The sequence below is a fragment of the Rhincodon typus genome, chromosome 6, assembly GCF_021869965.1.
Source record: "Rhincodon typus isolate 14 chromosome 6, sRhiTyp1.1, whole genome shotgun sequence".
Lineage (NCBI taxonomy): Eukaryota > Metazoa > Chordata > Chondrichthyes > Orectolobiformes > Rhincodontidae > Rhincodon > Rhincodon typus.
The window spans coordinates 15,990,725-16,009,603 of NC_063337.1; the positions used below are offsets into that span (position 1 = coordinate 15,990,725).

General features: G+C 41.7%; 1 protein-coding gene across 1 annotated transcript in view; it reads right to left on the reverse strand.

Annotated features, from left to right (window-relative positions):
- LOC125483322 (gamma-aminobutyric acid receptor subunit gamma-3) overlaps positions 1-18,879 on the reverse strand; it is a 548,041-nt gene that overhangs the window by 126,031 nt on the left and 403,131 nt on the right. Inside the window, exon 11 of the mRNA XM_048598107.1 lies at positions 12,507-12,531. Coding sequence (XP_048454064.1) covers positions 12,507-12,531 — 25 coding nt within the window. The remainder of the gene's footprint in view (positions 1-12,506; positions 12,532-18,879) is intronic.

Below are 18,879 nucleotides of genomic sequence, written 5' to 3' on the forward strand. Positions count from 1 at the left end.
AGCACACTGCCAGTTGATTTCACAATAAATTTTCTATAATGATGTAGCAATCTCTGTGCTACAGACAACCTCCTTTCCAGACATCAGTCTGAATGTGACACCAAGTGAGGGGAATCTCCAGGTGTGCAACAACAGTGATGCCATCAAACAGGACAAACAGTTAATCACTGTGATGTATTCTCACAGACACCAAAGTGGGAAGTGTTAATCCCTAAATTAATCCACATAGTGAAGCAAACCATTTACTACAGCCACATCGCCTTTCTCAGTACCTGCCTACAGAACCAGATCACCACCAATGGACTCCCACCTCTCTGACCAATCCCCACCACCACCTACCTGCACTCACCTATCATCATCCCACCTACCTTCCCCAGCCCCACACCTCCTCCCTCTATTTATTTCAGAGCTCCTTACCCCCTCCCCCATTTCTGAAGAAGGTCCCAACCCAAAACATCAGCTTTCCTGCTCCTCTGATGCTGCCTGGCCCGCTGTGCCCCTCCAGCTCCACACTGTGTTATCTCTGACTCCAGCATCGGCAGTTCTCACTATCTCTTAATCCCTAAAATGTTGACTTTAACAAAAAATTTACAGGGAGCAAAATAAATGATTCGGACTTTCCAAAATTATCACAATCTTTCTTTAAAAAATTAAAAATGCAATTTTGGAGATTTGTAATGTTCCACAAACCTAAAATTAGTTTATCAAGTTCAATGAGACTGTTTAGCAGTAATTATGAACTTTGTATGCAATTACTAACAGGTTACACTTCATTCAGCAAGGTATAACCTGTTCAAGGATTTTTCGCAGCAGTAATAATGGCTGAAATGGACAAATATTCATAAGTTCAGTGATTTCTAATTGATTGCTTTCAAAAGATCAACCTATTGCCAAATGTAGAATCATTGACAGCATATTTTGGATTTCTGCATTTAACTGTACATTGACAGTATGTGTTCCTCTATTTTTCCCTGACAGGTATATCCTCTCAATTCTTAAAACAATCTGGTGAATCATTTTTGTAGCATCTCCAATGCATCTTTATCCTTTTTATTATATGAAGACCAAAAAGTTAAACAGTATTCTGAGCATGGCCTAAACAACATTGATATAAGCTTAGAATAACTTATCTGCTATTCAATGCTATCCTTCTGAGCCTAAATAAAACAGAGCAGAATTTCCGGTTAGTTTCACAGCAGTAATGATGTTGAATGCTGACAGTCTCAGTCACATTACTTGTGCAAAATCAAGGCCAACGTCCCCTGTGTCTTGTCATTTTCTTCCTTTATATTAACTACAAAGTTAATCTGATTTATTTATTACCAAGCAACCACATTATCGCTTTACAAACACTTAAAGCAGCAAAGCTGCTCTTAGTATATTCATCGGAAATATTTCACTCCTAGCTTCCGCAGAATTAATTGATGGGCATGATTGTGTGTGTTGAATACAAACGAAAGTCATTTTTAGACAGGGGTCTTGAAAGGTTAAGGACATGAAATTAACAGTAATATCTCTCTGCATAAATTTCCTGTAGTATTCAATAATTCAATGGGTAATTAAAATGACCACACGAAAAGACCTCTTCTTTTACAAAGCCTGTAAATTTCTTGGCACCACATATGACCTTGAAAAGCAGTGAAAAGTAAGAATACGCACTTAAAATTAGCAAAGCAAGCTGGACAAGAACCAAAGCTCAGCAACCTGTGAGATCTGCAGATTCTGTCGATCTTTTTCTTTTCACTTTCATCTTATGTTTCAGTTTCTCCTTTCTCTTCCATGAAGGTGACTGTTGTACGTGGGTCTGAAATGGCTCATGCTCAGGTGTGCCATACACATCACCCAATATGATGGTGTCACATGGACTTGTTAGAAGAACAGCTTAAGCTCTCAAAGGTGTGAGACCGAAAATTGGATCTTCTTCAAAGTATCTACACATCATATCAACATAATCAGTAACCAGCTGGGCTAACAGGCTATAAAATGTATCTTCTTAACTACAGGAGACTCTTGTAGATAGACCAGGAATTGGTTTTCCTCTATCATGCTAGACCACAGGGCCTGTAGTTTCCTGCACTTACAGCGGATGATGGCAGCAACCTTCATCATGAGCAGCAACTCATACAGTGTAGTGAGCTGGCAGGTCCATGTAGAACTTATGTTCTAAAGGTAATGCCAAAGATTCAGTACCTCATGAGAGTGCCTGGATAGTGACCACCGGCAACTATTCCACAACACAGAGCTTTGCCATCCCCAACAATATTTCTTGTTCGGGCATGTACACAGTTTTAATAGACATTAATGACCTTCATTCTGGTGCGTAAACGGCAGGGGAAAGGGCATTCACATCCACCCAAGAGGGCACACGTTAGTTTAATGCTTCATCTGACGGGTAACATCTAAGCAGTACAGCATGTCCTCTAGACTACACTGGAGTACTATATAGTGTAGCATATAAGACTAGCATCGTTATGTAGTTGTTTGTCCTACAGCAGCAACCGGTTATTCTTGCATGATAGAGTTAGGGCAGAAAACGAATTTAAACAGATTGAATTTTTACTCCCATTTCTAAGCATGTAGAGAGCTATGACTGGCAGGGAGCAGAGATACCTGTTTCTTGACAGCTGTTGACATCACTTTAAATGGATCCAGTCTTTCAGGTGTAGGACAACAATGGAAAGTAGGCAAGGATACTCGGAGAAAACTGGTCTATTGATGAGTGTAGTTTGAATGTTCTCCTGGCAGGCATGCAACAAGGTTGGCTTGTTTTACATTCACTCACGGGAGTATTTATTGCTCACTCCAAACAGAGGGAGACCATTCAGCCCTTTGGCCTGCTCTGCCACTCAATAAGATTATGGCTGAATTGCCCTGCAGAAAGTGAAGATGAGTTACCTGCTTGAAATGCTGTTATCCTCATGGTGTAAGTACACACACACAATGCTGTTAGGAAGGAAATTCTCGGATTTTGACACAGTAATGGTGAAAGAATGGCAATATAGTTCCAGCTGAGGGTGATGTGTAGCTTTGAAGGGATTTTGCAGGTGGTAATGCTCCCATGTATTTGCTGCCCTTAATGTTGGAAGTCAGAGTTTCAGAAGATGTTATCAAAAGAGCTTTTGGGAGTTACACTTGAGCCAGATATCCATATTTATGATTGAGGTTGCACATCAAACCGAAAGCCAGAGGTTGAGTCAACATTCTCGCCCAATCCATAGGTCATGTGTGCATGTGGACAGACATTCTGCTCTTGATTGGCAGTCCGAGTGAAGGACAAAATAACCTTTCACACCTCCACTTCAACTTCCAGCTGGCTCCAAGTTGAGATTGTGGTTTGCATTACAAATGCTTCAACTGAAGAAAGATAACACATTTTGCCCAGCTTCTTTCACATCTTCATTTTATTCCACTGCTATTGTTGCTGGACTACTAATCCAGAGGTACAGTTAAAATTGGGGGCCTGAGTTTGGATTCTGTCATGGCAGAATTTCAATTCAACAAAATCTGGAATTAAAAGTCTAACGTTGTCAATTGTCATTTAAAAAAAAAAAATCTGATTCACTAATGTCCTTTAGGGAGGGAAACTAGTGTCCTTGACTTGGTTTGGTCTATACATGGCTCCAGACCCACAGCAATGATGGTTGACTCTAAAGTTCTCTCTGTAATGGACTAGTTGTATCACCTGCTGAGAAATCTCAAATAAAAAGGAATTAAACTGAATGGCCCACCTAGCATTGATTAAGGTGTCAGACATGATAAACTTTGGACATATCAGGCAACCCAAGATCAGCCTTCGATGAGGCACTGTGGGCCACGTGCAGCAGCAGAATTATACTCCAAAGCATGTACAAATTCATGTGACAATAAAGCTAATGCAATTCCATTAGTATATCCCCTGCTCTACCATTGCCATTAAACCTGGTTCAATGAAGAGTGCAGGAGGAAAGGCCAGTTAGAAATGAGGTGTAAACGTGTTGAAACGATAAAACAAGTCTACTTGCATGCCCAACAGCCTAAGCAGCAAGAGATCGACAGAGATAAGTGATTCCACAACCAACAGATCAGATCTAAACTCTGCAGTCTTGTCATGTCCATTCATGAACAGTTTTGAATAATTAACTCACTGAAGAAGGAGGCTCCATAAATAACCCTATCCTCAATGAAAGAGGGCACTCAGTGCAAAAGTTGAGGCTGAACCATTTGGAACAATCTGGAGACTCAGGATGCTGCAAAGGCTATGGGCTCTGATAAAATTCCCTGACAAAGACTTGACCTCCAGAACATGGTGTGCTCCTATCCAAGCTGTTTCTGTTAAGCTAAGAAACTAGAATCCAGCAGACAAAATAGCTGATATAGCCTATACACAAAAAGAGGACAAATCCAACCCAGTCAATAACCTCCCTATCAGTCTACCCTCAATCATTAGTAAAGTGATGGAAGGTGTCAGCAACAGTGCTATCAAGCAGCACCTGCTCAGCAATAACCTGCTCAGTGACGCCCAGTTTGGGTTCCACCAGGGCCACTCAGCTCCTGTTCTCATTACAGCCTTGATTCAAACATGGACAACAGAGCTAAATTCCAGAGGTGAGGTGAGAGTGACAGCCCTTGACATCATGGCCATGTTTGACTACATGTGGCATCAAGGAGCCCTAGCAAAACTACTATCAATGGGAGTCAGGAGAAAACTTTCTAGTGTTTGGAGTCATACCTGGCACATAGGAAGATGGTTGAGTTTGTTGGAGGTCAGTCATCTCAGCTCCAGGACATCTCTGCAGGAGTTCCTCAAGGTAGTGTCCTCAGCTCAACCATCTTCAGCTGCTTCATCAATGATGTTCCCTATAAGGTCAGAAGTGGGGATGTTCGCCGATGATTGCATAAAGTTCAGCACCATTTGTGACTCCTCAGGTACTGAAGCAGTCCATGCCCAAATGCACCAAGACTTGGGCAATATTCAAATTTGGGTTGACAAGTGGCAGGTAATACTTGTGCCACACATGTGCCAGGCAATTATCATACCCACAACAGACAATCTAACCATAGCTCCTTGACATTCTGTTGCCACACTATCAACATTCTGTGCGTTACCAGTGACCTGAAACTGACTGGATTAGCCACATAAATCCTGTCGCTACTTGAGCAGATCAGAGGCTACAAATCCTGCGCTGAATAACCTACCTCCTGACTTACCAAAGCCTGTCCACCATCTCTAAGGAACTCCTTCAAGATTGTGAAGGAATATTCCCCACTTGCCTGGATAGGTGCAGCTCCAATAACAAACAAAAAGCTTGACTCTATCCTGGATAAGGCAACCCAGTTGAGTGGCAGTGCATCCATGAGCATCCACTCCCTCCACCACAGACAGTAATAGCAGTGTGCACCATCTACAAAAAGCACTGTAGGAATTCACCATAGCTACTTGGAAAGCACCTTTCAACCCCATGACCACTATCATCTAGAAGGACAAGGGCAGTTGATACATGGCAACGTCACCACTTGCAAGTTCCCTTCCAAGCAATTCATCATCCTAACTTGGAAATACATCGCTATTCCTTCAGTGTCACTGGGTCAAAATCCTGGAACTCCCTGCCTAAAAACATTGTGGGTGTACCTACAGCAAATGGACTTGAGCAATTCAAGAAGGCAGCTCACCATGACCATTCTCAAGGGCAACTGGTGTAAACAATAATTGCTGGTCCAGTTAGCAACACCCACATCCTACAATTTAATGAAAAAAAGTGGAAATTGTAGAGACCAATTTGCACATAGCAGGATCTCTCAAATGAGACAAATGATCAGGTAATCTGTTTTTGGTGGTGTTTCTTGAGCCTAAAGTATTATCTAGGGCATTGAGCTGATCTTCACTACTCTTAGAAACGCTGGCATAGGATCATTTACTGAATCAGATAAAAGACAGGGCATTGTTTTAACATTACATCTGAATGCTTGCACCTTGTAAATGCACTGCATTGGATTATGAGTGATGTTATTATGATTTTGGCTCATTATCTGGCCAAATCAACCAATACTCAAAAAAAAATCAAAGCACGCTTGCCTAGGTAAGATGCAGTCTGTGTACTGTATACTAGGGTAACAGAGTCTGCTTTTTGAAATAGCTAACATCTCTGACTGGGAAATATACAAGCTGCGAATGTGCAATTTCACAGTGTGCCTTCCCAGCGTGTGCGGAAATGGAATTTTAGGTTTTTAGTTTTAAACTGCAAGACTTCTCCCCACCACGAGCAGGCAAAATGGACCAGGGCCAGACCTGTCAACTGATAAGACACAATTAACATAAGTAGGCACCTTGCAAACAGTTGGGGCAGAGTTGATTGAGGGTATGGGTCAAGGAAAACTTGACGGCTATGCATAAGCCCAGCATGCATTACGTCCTCTTTCATTTAATTGTCTTGCTGCCCTTTTGTGCTCATTATGGAGAGCGCAGCCACACAACAGCATGGCATGTACTACGATTTGCACTGGAGGCTCTTTTCATAGCATTTCATTTAGCACCACTCCAACAATGTTTTAACCTGGCTTCTTCATTAAGAGGTCTGCACTGGAGCTTATTAGGATGGCTGCTTTGACCTCAACAGCACCAGTTACTGTTTGCACCACCATTACCTCAAAGACATCGTGGAGATTCAGTTCTCAGAAGATTCAGTCAGTCAGGGAGAAACACATGATGAGGAGGCAAGGAGAAACCAGTGTATTGGAGGCAACAGAGAAGCTGTTACAGGAGCTGCATCCACAGCTGCTCTTCAGCAACAACAACATCTATTTTCATAGCACCTTTAACATAAAAAAAGTCCCACAGTGCTTCACAGCAGCATTTGCAAACAAAACATGGCACTAAGTTAACAAAGGAGGTGTAAATTCAGTTGATAAAAACCCTGGCTAATAAGGAGGTATAAAAGAGGAAAGTGAGATGGAGAGGTGTAGGTAGGGAATTCCACCACTTGTAGTACTGGCAGCTGTTGGCATGGCCATGAATAGTGGTGTTTTTAAAATCAGGGATGTTCAATGAGTGCAGGTATTTCAGAGGATAGTGGTCTGGAGGGGAGTGCATAGAGGGAGTGGTGAGGCCATGAAGAGATTTGAAAATATGCACACAAAATTTAGCATCAAGGTGTTGATTGACTGCGAACCAATGTAAATCAGCAGGAGTGATAAGGAAATGGGTTTGGTGCAGATTAAGGCATGGACAGCAATGACTTGGATGACCTCAGGTTATGGTGGATACTATGTGAGCAAATGGTACCAAGAAATATAAAACATTAGAGCTTATTTCTACACTTATTTTAAGATGTTTTAACTGTAGAAAAATTGTCAAAGTAGCTTGTCTTTTAATAAGGTGGAATCATGATGTGCATGAACTTTCAGAAGATATTTGAGAAATCATCACACGTGATAATGCTGTCACTTTAAGAGGTTATTTTGTCCTGTTTTCTTTTAAGACAGGTTGCAAGGCAGAGGTGCTGAACTGGCTACTTGAAGATGATTTAAGTAGAAGTCTTCAGGTTTATTTTTAAGCTGGAACAATGGAAGCAGTCTGAATGGGTGTGGTCAGCTCTCATAGATCCAGATTTCTGCGTTTTGGTGTTTTCGGTAACAGCATAAGCGGTTTGGGGTCTCAAAAGAGTTGGAAGCTTTAGTGAATACCTCTTGGCTGCTACACTCTCTTAATTTTTTCTTGATGTTTCCTCCTGGATTGGAGAACTGCATGTAAGAATCTGTGTCTGAATTTGCCTTTTTGCCAAGGGGTGTATTTACGGGATATTACTATATTGGAACAGTTAATTAGTAAAGGTACGGTATCTATTATGCGGTTAACTTTTCCAATAATTAAGTTATTCTAAATTCTTCTTTTTTTGATTGTATTTTAACTGCAGTGTTTAGAAAAGTTGTGTTTTGCTTAATGTTGAGTGGTTTGATCAGTCGCCCTGAATATGGCACTTCACACCTACCTTTAAAATAGGAAAAAGTTATGGTCTAGGCTACCTTCTTAAAGTATTTTGAAGAGTTCTGGTCTGGTCTCTAACACACATCATGATAGGCTTGTGCACAACGCTACGACTCCTGAAATAAAACGGTTTGTAGCAAAATGGATATGCAAGTGGCAGGAAGGAGGGACAGAAACCACAGTGATGCTTAATCTAATTTTTGGATTGCACCAAGGTTTATCATGAAGTTATCCAGAGTTTAGAATTTGGACCCTTGTTCATCTTGTGATATGCCTTGACCTTGGGAGTATATGGCACACTTTTAAACCTTGCCTCAACTGTTTTCTTGGGAAAACCATTCCACAAAGATACATTACTCACTGGGAGAAAAAAAACTCCTTACATAATTTCACTTTTAAACAGCATCGCCTAGTTTCTCCCACCAGAGGAAACATCCTTGCAGCAATCTACCTTGTTGAGTCTCCACAGAGATGTATGTGTTTGAATAAGATTATTGTAGTTCAAAGTGATTCATTTTGATAGGAAGAATATGGAGAGACAACATAAAATAAAGGCTACAATTCGAAAGGGAGTGCAAGAACAGCATGGCCTGGGTGTCGATGTGAATGAATCATTGAAGGTGACACCAGAGGTCAACAGCATGGTTAATAACGGACACAGCATCTCTGGCCTTGTTAACAGGAGTACAGAGTATAAATAGCAAGCAAGTTACATTAAATTTATAACAAACATTATATTGTTTATAGAAAAGGATGTGGTAACAAGACAGCCACAGAACAGTAGTCAGAATGAGCCCAGTCAATATTAGCGTTCCCTCTAATTTTACTACTAGCTACTTGGACGTCTCAGGCCCATGTGTAGTAGGAACGTCTGGAACCGAAAGTCAACGCTACACCCAATTGACGTGCGGCTTAGAAGGAACATTGGTGAACATTGATTTAAGAAACGGAAATGATGGTTAACAAACCTGTTGGACTTGTTCGAAGATCTAACCAGCCAATGGGAACAGTGGATGGGGCACATTTAGAGTTTCAGAAAGCTTTTGACAAGGCTCCAATTAAGAGTTTAGTAAATAAAATCAGGGCACGTGTGGTTGGGTCTGGGGTTGGGAAGGGACTTTACTGGCATGGATTACAAACTGGTTATTGGACAGAAAACACAATGTCAGAAAAATGGAAGGGTTCTGAAGAAGCGTTACTGGACCTGAAATGTTAACTGTCCATTTCTCTCCACAGATGCTGCCAGACCTGCTGAGCTTTTCCAACAATTTCTGCTTTTGTTTCTGATTTCCAGCATCCACAGATCATTTGGGTTTTAATTTAGGAATAAATGGGCCATTTTGAGGTATGCAGGTTGAGACTCATGAAGTAGCACAAGGATTAATGCTTGGACCAAGCTATACACAATGTGTATCAATGATCTAGATGTGAGGATTAAAGGTATAATTTCCAAGTTTGCTGATAGTGTGAATCTAGGTGGAAGTGAAGGTGCAAGGAAGATGGAAACATGCTTCAAGGGCATTTGAATTGATTGGGCAAGAATTTGGCAGGTAGTCCACAATGTGGAGAAATGTGACCTTATACATCTTGAAAGGAAAATGGAAATAAGTTATATGTCATAAATAGTGACAGGGTAGAATGTGTTGAATTTCAAAGGGACTTGGGTGCCCTTGTTCATGTGAAAGCTAACATGTGTGTATAGCAAGCAATTAGAAATACAAAGGGTATGCTGTCCTTCAGTACAAGAGAATTTGTATACAATAATAGAGATAGCTTGCTGTAGTTGTATTGGTGAGATTGTACCTGGGGTATTGTGTGCCGTTTTGGTCTCCTTATCTACAGAAAGAGATGTGGGGTTGCAACATTGACCCACTTGGATCCTTAACCATTTTAAATGGCTGCACATCATCTGTGTGGTGGCAGTTGAATCTATTCCAAGTCTGTCACTTGGGAAAGTTCTCCAGATATCAGCTAAATGGAAAGATTAAGATACATTAACGTAGTCCTGAAGGCCTCCAAAAGTAAGTTAAATATGGCCTTCGGCAAGTAAAACCATTTGAGATTGATACCGCTGGCCTAAGCTTTCCACTATTTGCTAATTTAAGGATGGAAAAAGACTTAATTATCAACCAGAGAACTTTTTCTTCGCAAAAAAACGCAACACCAAATTCACAAAAATGAATGACCAGATGTAAGTAGCCTGGGATAAACTTCAATAAAGTGCCTTAGGTTGTTGCGCATAGCAAACCTCTGCGGATTTTCTCATAGAATTGGAGGAAACTGTTTAAAAGAAGATTGATTTTCAATGTCAGTGTATTTAAAGAAATCCTCACTGAATCCCCTTCACTGAGTATTTCTACCTAACCCCATCCTAAACACACACCCACACTCCATACTCATCTCAGTGGCTACGTGGAGCACCAAAATAATTACTAGAGGTGTTGTCATAGCAATAATGTGTGGTAGCAGCGTCAACCATATAGTCTGCAGCTCATCCACTGTGTGATGTCCTCATGGATCTGTGTCTGAAATGCTGAACTGCTATAGTAATTAGGCTTTCTTCAAAAAATGAGCAGGGTTACTTTGCACCTCATTGAAATGGAGCAAAAAAATGTCCTGGAAGTGAAAAAAACAGTTAGCAACAGTGTCAACCATAAAGGACCTATTCCTGCTTAGTGCCATTGGAAAGAAGTTCACAGTTCAGTGCTATGGGTGATGAGAACCGACTGTAACCATTCACATGAGCAATGAGAATGGATCCGGCCAAAGGTTAAAACAGACGCAACTATATGCTGCAATAGTATTGTGTCAATCTATGAAATCCCCCTTGCTTTCGGGGATGTTTGGGGCCTATTTTACAGGCTGCAGGGTGAGAATTATCTTAGTTAAACTGAGCGGTGAGGGTCTGGTGATGTACCTCAGTCCACAATGCCATTTTTAACACAGAGCCCAATGACCAGTATCCAATGCCAGGGCCTTGCCTAGATAATAAATAATGGGCTGAATGGCCACCTTCGACAACGTCATGATTCTGGGACTCTTGCCAGGATTGTCAGATGTCAAGAAAAGGCAGGCGTAGTGAGAGGCCAAAATGGTATGTTTGTTCTTTTGTTTTAAAGAAAGGCCTCTGTTGACCAGGAAGACCAGAATTCATCTGCCCAGACTCTGCAACGAAACACAGGGTCTCGCCAACTCAGAATCTCTTGGTACCTCTCCAATGCCTCAGGCCTAGCTATCATGGGCACCAGTGGCAGTTTCCTGCCATGCTCATTTACTCCTGCATGCCGAGGGTATTGTGGTTATTATTATCCTGCCAATGGCCATTCAATTATCCACAAGAACAATGGGGAGCTACTTCATCTCAAAAGTGAATTTGAGTGTGGGATGGAGTGTAATGAAATCCTAACATGATTCAAATATGGAGAATGTATTATCTTGCTACTCGAATTACGCAGGGGGTTAGGATTAAAAGCGTTTCTCATGGAAGCTGATGAAAATGTTAGTGAGGGCTGGATTGAAGGGATCCCAATGGCTACAGCACTGATTTGGATATACACGGTGTAATTAAAACTGAACTCGAATGTGTGAATTGTTAAGTTCAGAAGACACAAGAGGAGGCATCCTGAGGATGTAAAGAGGCATCTGTGATTACAGAAAGGGCTTTGTGCACCGATAATGTTACCCACCATTTGCTCCGACTTATGGTCGATGTGTTGCAAATTTGCATAAACCATCCCGAGTAAATGGATGCGCCACTTTCTGAGAGAAACTGGACCGTGGAACACTGGCCATAAGTTGACTCGGACAATACCATTTCAACTAATCATCAACCCGCACAATATAATGATGTACAGCAAAATACTGCAGATGCTGGAAATCTGAATCAGACATTGAGAATGGCCAAAGAAATTCAGCAAGTCTCACAACATCTGCTTTCCAGCCTGATGTGACTATTCTTCAGAAATGATATCCTTGAATTTCTCATGCTCCTTTTTTTACAATTTGCTCCCCAATACCCTTTGAAAAATGCATTTGATTTTACCTTAAAACTGAGTCTTGCACGATTCCCTCTCCTCATCGCTTGTTATTTGCCTGTTCTTCCTTCAAAGTATTGCTGCTTTGTCTTTTGGAATTTTTTGACCTCCTTATTCAGGCAATACGAATTTTCTCATTCTATATTTGTCTTCTTACTTGTTCTGAGTCTCAAAGGGATACATTTACTTTCCACACTACTTGACATGGCTGTTGAAACATTAGAATTTTCTCTTATTCTCCAGCTCCACCTCCCACATCGTTGTCCCCAGGGTTCTTACAGATTGAAAGTTTGCTCATCTGAAACACTGTATAAACACATTGTTATTTTTGGCTTTGACCCTAATTACTATCTAAAACTGAACTATAAAACGATCACTGAAGCCAACAACTGACCTACTTCTGCATTGCAATCAGTTTCAGCATAAAATATTCCAGAATAAAATATTAAAACTGATACAGCATTGCATGAGATCACTGTTTTACCAGTTGTACTCAGTCAGTCACTGATTACCGCTTTCTGCTTTCACCACTTCTCGCTAATTTGCCCATATCACATTATAATCACATGTAATATATCCTCGTTGCCCAAGGGCTACTGTGCTGCAATGGTAATGTCTCCACCTCTGAGTCAGGAGGCCCAGGGTGAAGTCCTGCCTGCTCCAGAGGTGTGCAATAACATCGCTGAACAGATTGATTAAAAACATCTATCCAACTTGCTCAAAGTGTATGTTATCAGGTTATATGAGGTGAGAACCTGCTACCAGCTCTAGATTTTTATTATTGCTTTTGTCACTAACAATTTTGACTGTCAGTTCGGTCGTCATTCAGGCTCTTATCTCCAAATCAGAAATTTGTAGGTTCAAGTCCAACTTCAGAGACTTGATTTTCATAAAATTGTTTCCTGGAATGTGTGGCTAAGCCAGCAATTATTACCCAATGTTAATTGTCCAAAGAGCAATTAAGAGTCAACCACATTGCTGTGGGTCTGGAGTATTATGTAGCCCGGACCAGGTAAGAAAAGCAGCTTTCCTTCCCTAAAGGACATTAGTGAAGGAGATGGGTTTTTAAACAACTCAGACTGCTTTTCAATACAGATTTTTGTTAAATTCAAATTTCATCACCTCTTGGGATGGGATTCAAAGTGATATCCCTAGAACATTAGCCTGTGGTTCTGGATTATTTATCCAGTGACATTAGCACGACACTACCAGCTCCTCTCTATGTGTAAGGATGTAATAGCAGAGCATTTAGAAATAATATGTTCAAGCAGGGTCAGCATATATTCATGAAGGGGAAATCATGCCTGAAAAATTTACTAGAATTCTTTGATGAAGTAACAAGCATCATCGATAAAGTGGAAGCATAGAATCTTACAGTCGAGAAGAAGCCCTTTTGCCCGTCAAGTCTGTACCTCCAAAAACAAACTATGACTTAAGGTAATCCCAAATTCCTGCACTTAGCACATAGACTTCAAGGGCTCATCCAGGTACTTTGTAAAGATTGGGAGGTTTCTTGTCCCAACTATCCACCTGGGCAGTGCATTCCAGCCTCTCACTCCCTTCTGGGTGAAAACATTTTTCCTCAAATTCCCTCTAAACCTTCTGCCTTTCACTTTACAATCATGCTCTCTCGTTATTTACAGTGGATGCAAAACGTTTTGATTTTCACTGGATGTTTGATAAGGTACCAACATTATGCTAGTTAATAAGATGGCGTTGGGCATGTATATTAACAAGGATAGAGGATTGGCTGACTCACAGAAGACAGAGTTGGGATAAGGCGGGTATCGTAAGGATGGCAACCTGTAATTTAGTGGAATGCCACAGAGATCAGTATTGGGTCCACAATTATTTGAATGAAGAAAGTGAATGTGCTATGGCCAAGTTTGTGAATCACACAAAAATAAGCGGGAAGGTAAATGGTGATGATGACACAAAGGATCCGTAGAGGGATATAGATAGGACAAGTGAATAGGCAAAAACTTGGCAGATGGAATATAATGGGGGGGAAGTGAGGTTATGCATTTTTTCAGGAAGAATAGAGGAGTGCATATTATTGAAATGGAGAAAGGCTGCAGAAAGCTATAGAACAGAGGGATTTGGAAGCTCACTTGCATAAATCAGACAAAGCTAGCATCCAAGTTCAATGAATAATAGGGAAGGCAAATGAAATGTTGGCTTTTATTTCAAAGAGAATGGAGTCTACGAGTAGGGGTGCAATGCTAAAACTATATGAGGCACTAGTGAGATTAAAGCTGGAATACTTTGAATGTTTTGGCTTCCTCGTCAAAGGAAAGATATGCTGGCATCAGAAGCAGTCCAGAGAAGGTTTGTTTAACTGATACCAGGTATGGAGGAACTGTCTTATGAGGAGAGGTTGAGGAGATTAGGCCAGTACTCGTTGGAATGTAGCAAAATGACTGGCGACCTTATTGAAATATATCAGATTCTTAGGGGACTTGATGGGGTAGATGCGGAAAAGTTGTTTCCCCTTGTAGGAGAGTCTGGCACCAGAAGGCATAATCTCAGAATAAGTGATCACACACTTAAGGCAGCGATGAGGAAGAATTTCTTCCCTCTGAGGGTGGTGAATCTGTTGAATTCTGTACCACAGAAGGTTGTTGATGCTGGGTCATTAAGTATATTCAAGGCTGAGATAGACCCGTTTTTAATCAGTAAGGAAATCAAGGATTATGAGGAAAAGGTAGGAAAATGGAGGAGAGGATTATCAGATCAGGCATGATGTCATTGAATGGTGGAGCAGACTCAACGGGCTGAATGACTTAGTTCTACTCCTCCATGTTACTGTCTTATCGGGACATGGGTTGCTTCAGTATCTACGGAATTGCGAAGAGCTTTATGCAATCATTAGTGAGCATGCCCATTTCGGAGAAAGTTATTGATAAAACAACTGCAAATGGTTAGACCTAGGACATCAGTGTCCCCTGCTGAGATGTGCTGAGAATTAGATGACTGACCTCCAACAGCCATTTCATCTTCCCTTGTTTTAGGTAAGTCTCCAACCATAATAGAGTTTTCCACCTGATTGCCATTGAGTTTATATTCACAAGGGCTTCCTGATGTTACACTCAGTCATATGCTGCCTTGGTATCATGGACAGTGACTCTCAGTTCATTCATATTGGGTATAATATTTAGACTGACATTCAAGTGCAGTACGCCAATGTTGGTGCTGCCAAATTTGCGCTCAACCAAGGCCCCATCTGTTCTCTCTGGTGGGTGTCGAAGATCCCATGGCATCACTTGGATAAAGAACAGGAAGATTCTCCTTCATGCCTCGTCCAGTTCTTATCCTTCAACCAAAATTACTCTAAAGGTAACTTGTAGCAGCTTAACCTGAGGGACCATACTTCAGGCAAAGACAGAGTTTGAGAAAGAGAGTCTTCATGGTAATCTGGTGAGGGAATTTAACCCATTCCGTTGGCAACACGTTGCATCGCAAACCAGCCATCCAGCCAACTGAACTAATCTGATCGCTGTCATGTTGCTATGAGATACTCAACTGCATGGCAATTGGTTGTCCAAAATTACACCAGTAGTTAGACTCCAAAAAGTATCGAATTGTCTATAAAGCACTTTGGATCATCCTGAGGTTCTAAGTAACTATATAAATGCAACTGATTTCTCTCTTCTTCTCTGTAACATTAATGAGAAATGCTTTGCACTGCTGTCATGCCCCATTTTATTTCACCGCCTACAAATAACAAAACTCGTAGGACTGAGGGCAGGATGCCCGCACCCCAGCCTAAATTTCTGCTTGCTCATCTCATTCCACTATAATTCCTGGGGAAGTACCCCTTTTCGTTGGTTGGAGGTGGGATGTCAGTCCACTGACAGGAGGAAGTTCAACCTCAAAGAGGTGGCCAACTGGAGGTCAGCAGTTCTGCCCAGCAGCAGGCGTAGGGGGCACTGCAAGTAGACCTGGGAGGTGACATTAAGCAATGAACCCTGGACGTTCAGCTACGTCCAGGGTTTGACTGTTGCCAGGCTGACAGGGCACGAGTCGGTAGAGGCCATGTTGGGCAAAGCATGGTGGGAGGATGGACATGAGGGGAGGCGAGGATAACCGTGGGGTAGAACCTCCAATGGGCAATAGGCATGTGGCAAGAGACACCCATCTACCTCCACACCCACCTCCTTCTTCACTGGTCAGCAGGAACAGGTATGTGGTATTCTGGAGTAAAGGTATGAGCCCGATTCCATTTGAGAATGCCTGGGGTGAAGCCTGCCAAACTTGAGTGCCAGCCTTTGTTTACTCAGAGAAGCGGTGGCATAGTGGCCTTAGTTAGGCTAGTGATGGTCAGCCCACCCGACACTTACACACACCCCCAGCTTCATACAACTGTAGTCAGGATAAGAGTAGTAGGAAGGGGGCATCAATGGGCACTCTGTCGATGGTACAACACCTTAATTTAAGGTGATATCTGCCTGTTTTCATGCTTGCAGGTGAAAATTAGGTTTCAGTCCCTAGTTTGTTGGAATGTACATCTTTGCAGTTCTTGTCTTTATGCATCTATTGGTTACAGCCATGTTTCTGTTAACACCAGTACCCTCATTAGCAGGCTCACTTTGATGTGGAGGATTGAAACAACCACTCTATCTGTTCGCTGAGCATAAGGGTAATGTCCTAATTTGGGATCACTAATTCTTAACTTACTGAAATGGCTCATCTGAAACTAAAGAAGAGTGGGTTTTATTTTCACTGGTTTCACTTTGCTGCACACTGCCAAGAGAACAGAATGTTGCTAACTTTGAACGATTAATACTCAATTGAAGAGCTGAGCATATGCTGAGTGGGTAAATTGGCACCTTACCACAATAAATGGTGGATGGTTGATCAATGTAACTGTGCACTTCAATGTTTCTGTCCAAATAGAGATAGCAGGGAAAGCGAGATCATGGACATCTTTACAGAGAATGTGAAATGAGCCCTGAAATTCCCATGTGGAAAATCATTAGCAAACTACGCTAATCTGCTTAGCAATGATCATAGAATCACAGGCTATTGCTGTAGATTTGGAGGCCATTCACTCATCACATCTGTGCTATCTACTGTAGTCCTCCGCTCCTGTTCTTTCCGTAGATCCCTGCAAAATTTTCCATTTCAATAATATATACCTCTTGAAAATCACTGTTGAAGTTTTTTTTTCTCACTGGCTTTTCAGGCAATGCATTCCAGAATTTAACAGCTCACTGCCTAAACTGTAAACGAATCTCGTGCCACTCTTACGTTGTACCAAAAGCCTAGAACTCAGGAAGGATCAAACTTACCCCAAGGCTGACAATCAATGCAATAACATTCTGCGTCACCCACACAACCTGTACCAAACATCTGAGATGCTGCATAAATTTATCTTCTTTGTGAAAAGACAATGACCCATCATCATTCAGAGGATTGTTGTTTATCCTAAATAAGGGTCTGATCACACCATCCAAATTCAAATAATCAGTTAATTCACTCCAAAAGGTATCAAAATGCCCTGACCAGTGTGATGCCATGTCTCCCATCTTCTGGAATTTACTGTCCTCTGAGGTTAATAGCTTGTAGTTAGAGTAGCACGTTCAACATGAAAAATAATCTGGAAATACTTCTGAGTGTCTCAGTGGATGGAAATGGCAGCATAATGGCAATGATCACTGACAATAACCCACAGACATGAGGTCAACTCCTACCACGTCAGCTCAGAGAGTTTAAACTCAATGAGAATACTTGATTGTCATAAATTCACAGACGTTCTCAAAGGAGGAAATCTGCCACCCCTATCAGGTCTGGCCTAGACGTGACTCCAGGTTCAGACCAATGCAGTTGACAATTAACTGTCCTCTGAAGAGTAGTGGCAAACAACTGTTACTCCAAATTGCTACAGACAGACAAGCATTGTAAATGTACCTGCAAGAGATGGACTGCCGTGGGTGAAGAAGGCTGCTCACCAGCCCCCTCTCAAGGACATTAAGGGATCAGCAATAAATCATGACCTTACTGCAATGTCCAAAAAAAGTCTAAGAGTGAGGTGGAACGTACAGTGAAGAGGTGAGATTTAAAGAGGTCCTTAAAGGAGGAGGGAGGGGAAGAATCTCAGAAACATGGGACAGGACGAATGGTGAGGTTAAGGGAGTTTGAGGTGGTTTAGGCAAAGTGGCATAATGTAGCAGAAGATTACAGTGACACAGAAAGGCAGGAACAGAGATGGGTTCGAACACAAAACTGAAATTGTTAAATCTGCAGTGTTGGAAAACAGGAAGCCAACATCATCAGCAAAGAGAAGTGTTTAGTTAACAAAAACAGAAGTTGCTGGAAAAGCTCAGCAGCTCTGGCAGCATCTGTGAAGAGGATCTGAGAAAGTTCTGAGGAAGGGTCACCGGACCCAAAACGTTAAATCTGATTTCCCTTTGCAGATGCTGCCAGACCTACTGAGCTTTTCCAGCAACTTCTGTTTTCATTTCTGATTTAGAGCATCCGCAGTTCTTTCAGCTTTTATTTAGTGTTTAGTTTAGCGGGATTTGGAGTGGGATAGGACGGCAGTAATTGGATTTGCAGTGAGCTGACATTTATGGAGGGTGAAAAATGAATATTAACCAGTCAGGATTTGGAATCTAGAGATGGCAAAATACATAAAACAGATTGGGCAGAAGATAGAGATAACAAGGTGTAGAGCTGGATGAACACAGCAGACCAAGCAGCATCAGAGCAGCAGGGAAGCTGACGTTTCGGGTCTGGGTTTGCTGGGCTGAGTGACTGAGCCGCATTTTGAAGGTGGAAGTTGGCAATCTGTGTGACAAATATGTTCACGGCTTACATTGGGCTGAACCAGCCTGCACATCCCTGGGGCAATGTAGCACGGCCAATCCACCTAACCTGCCCATC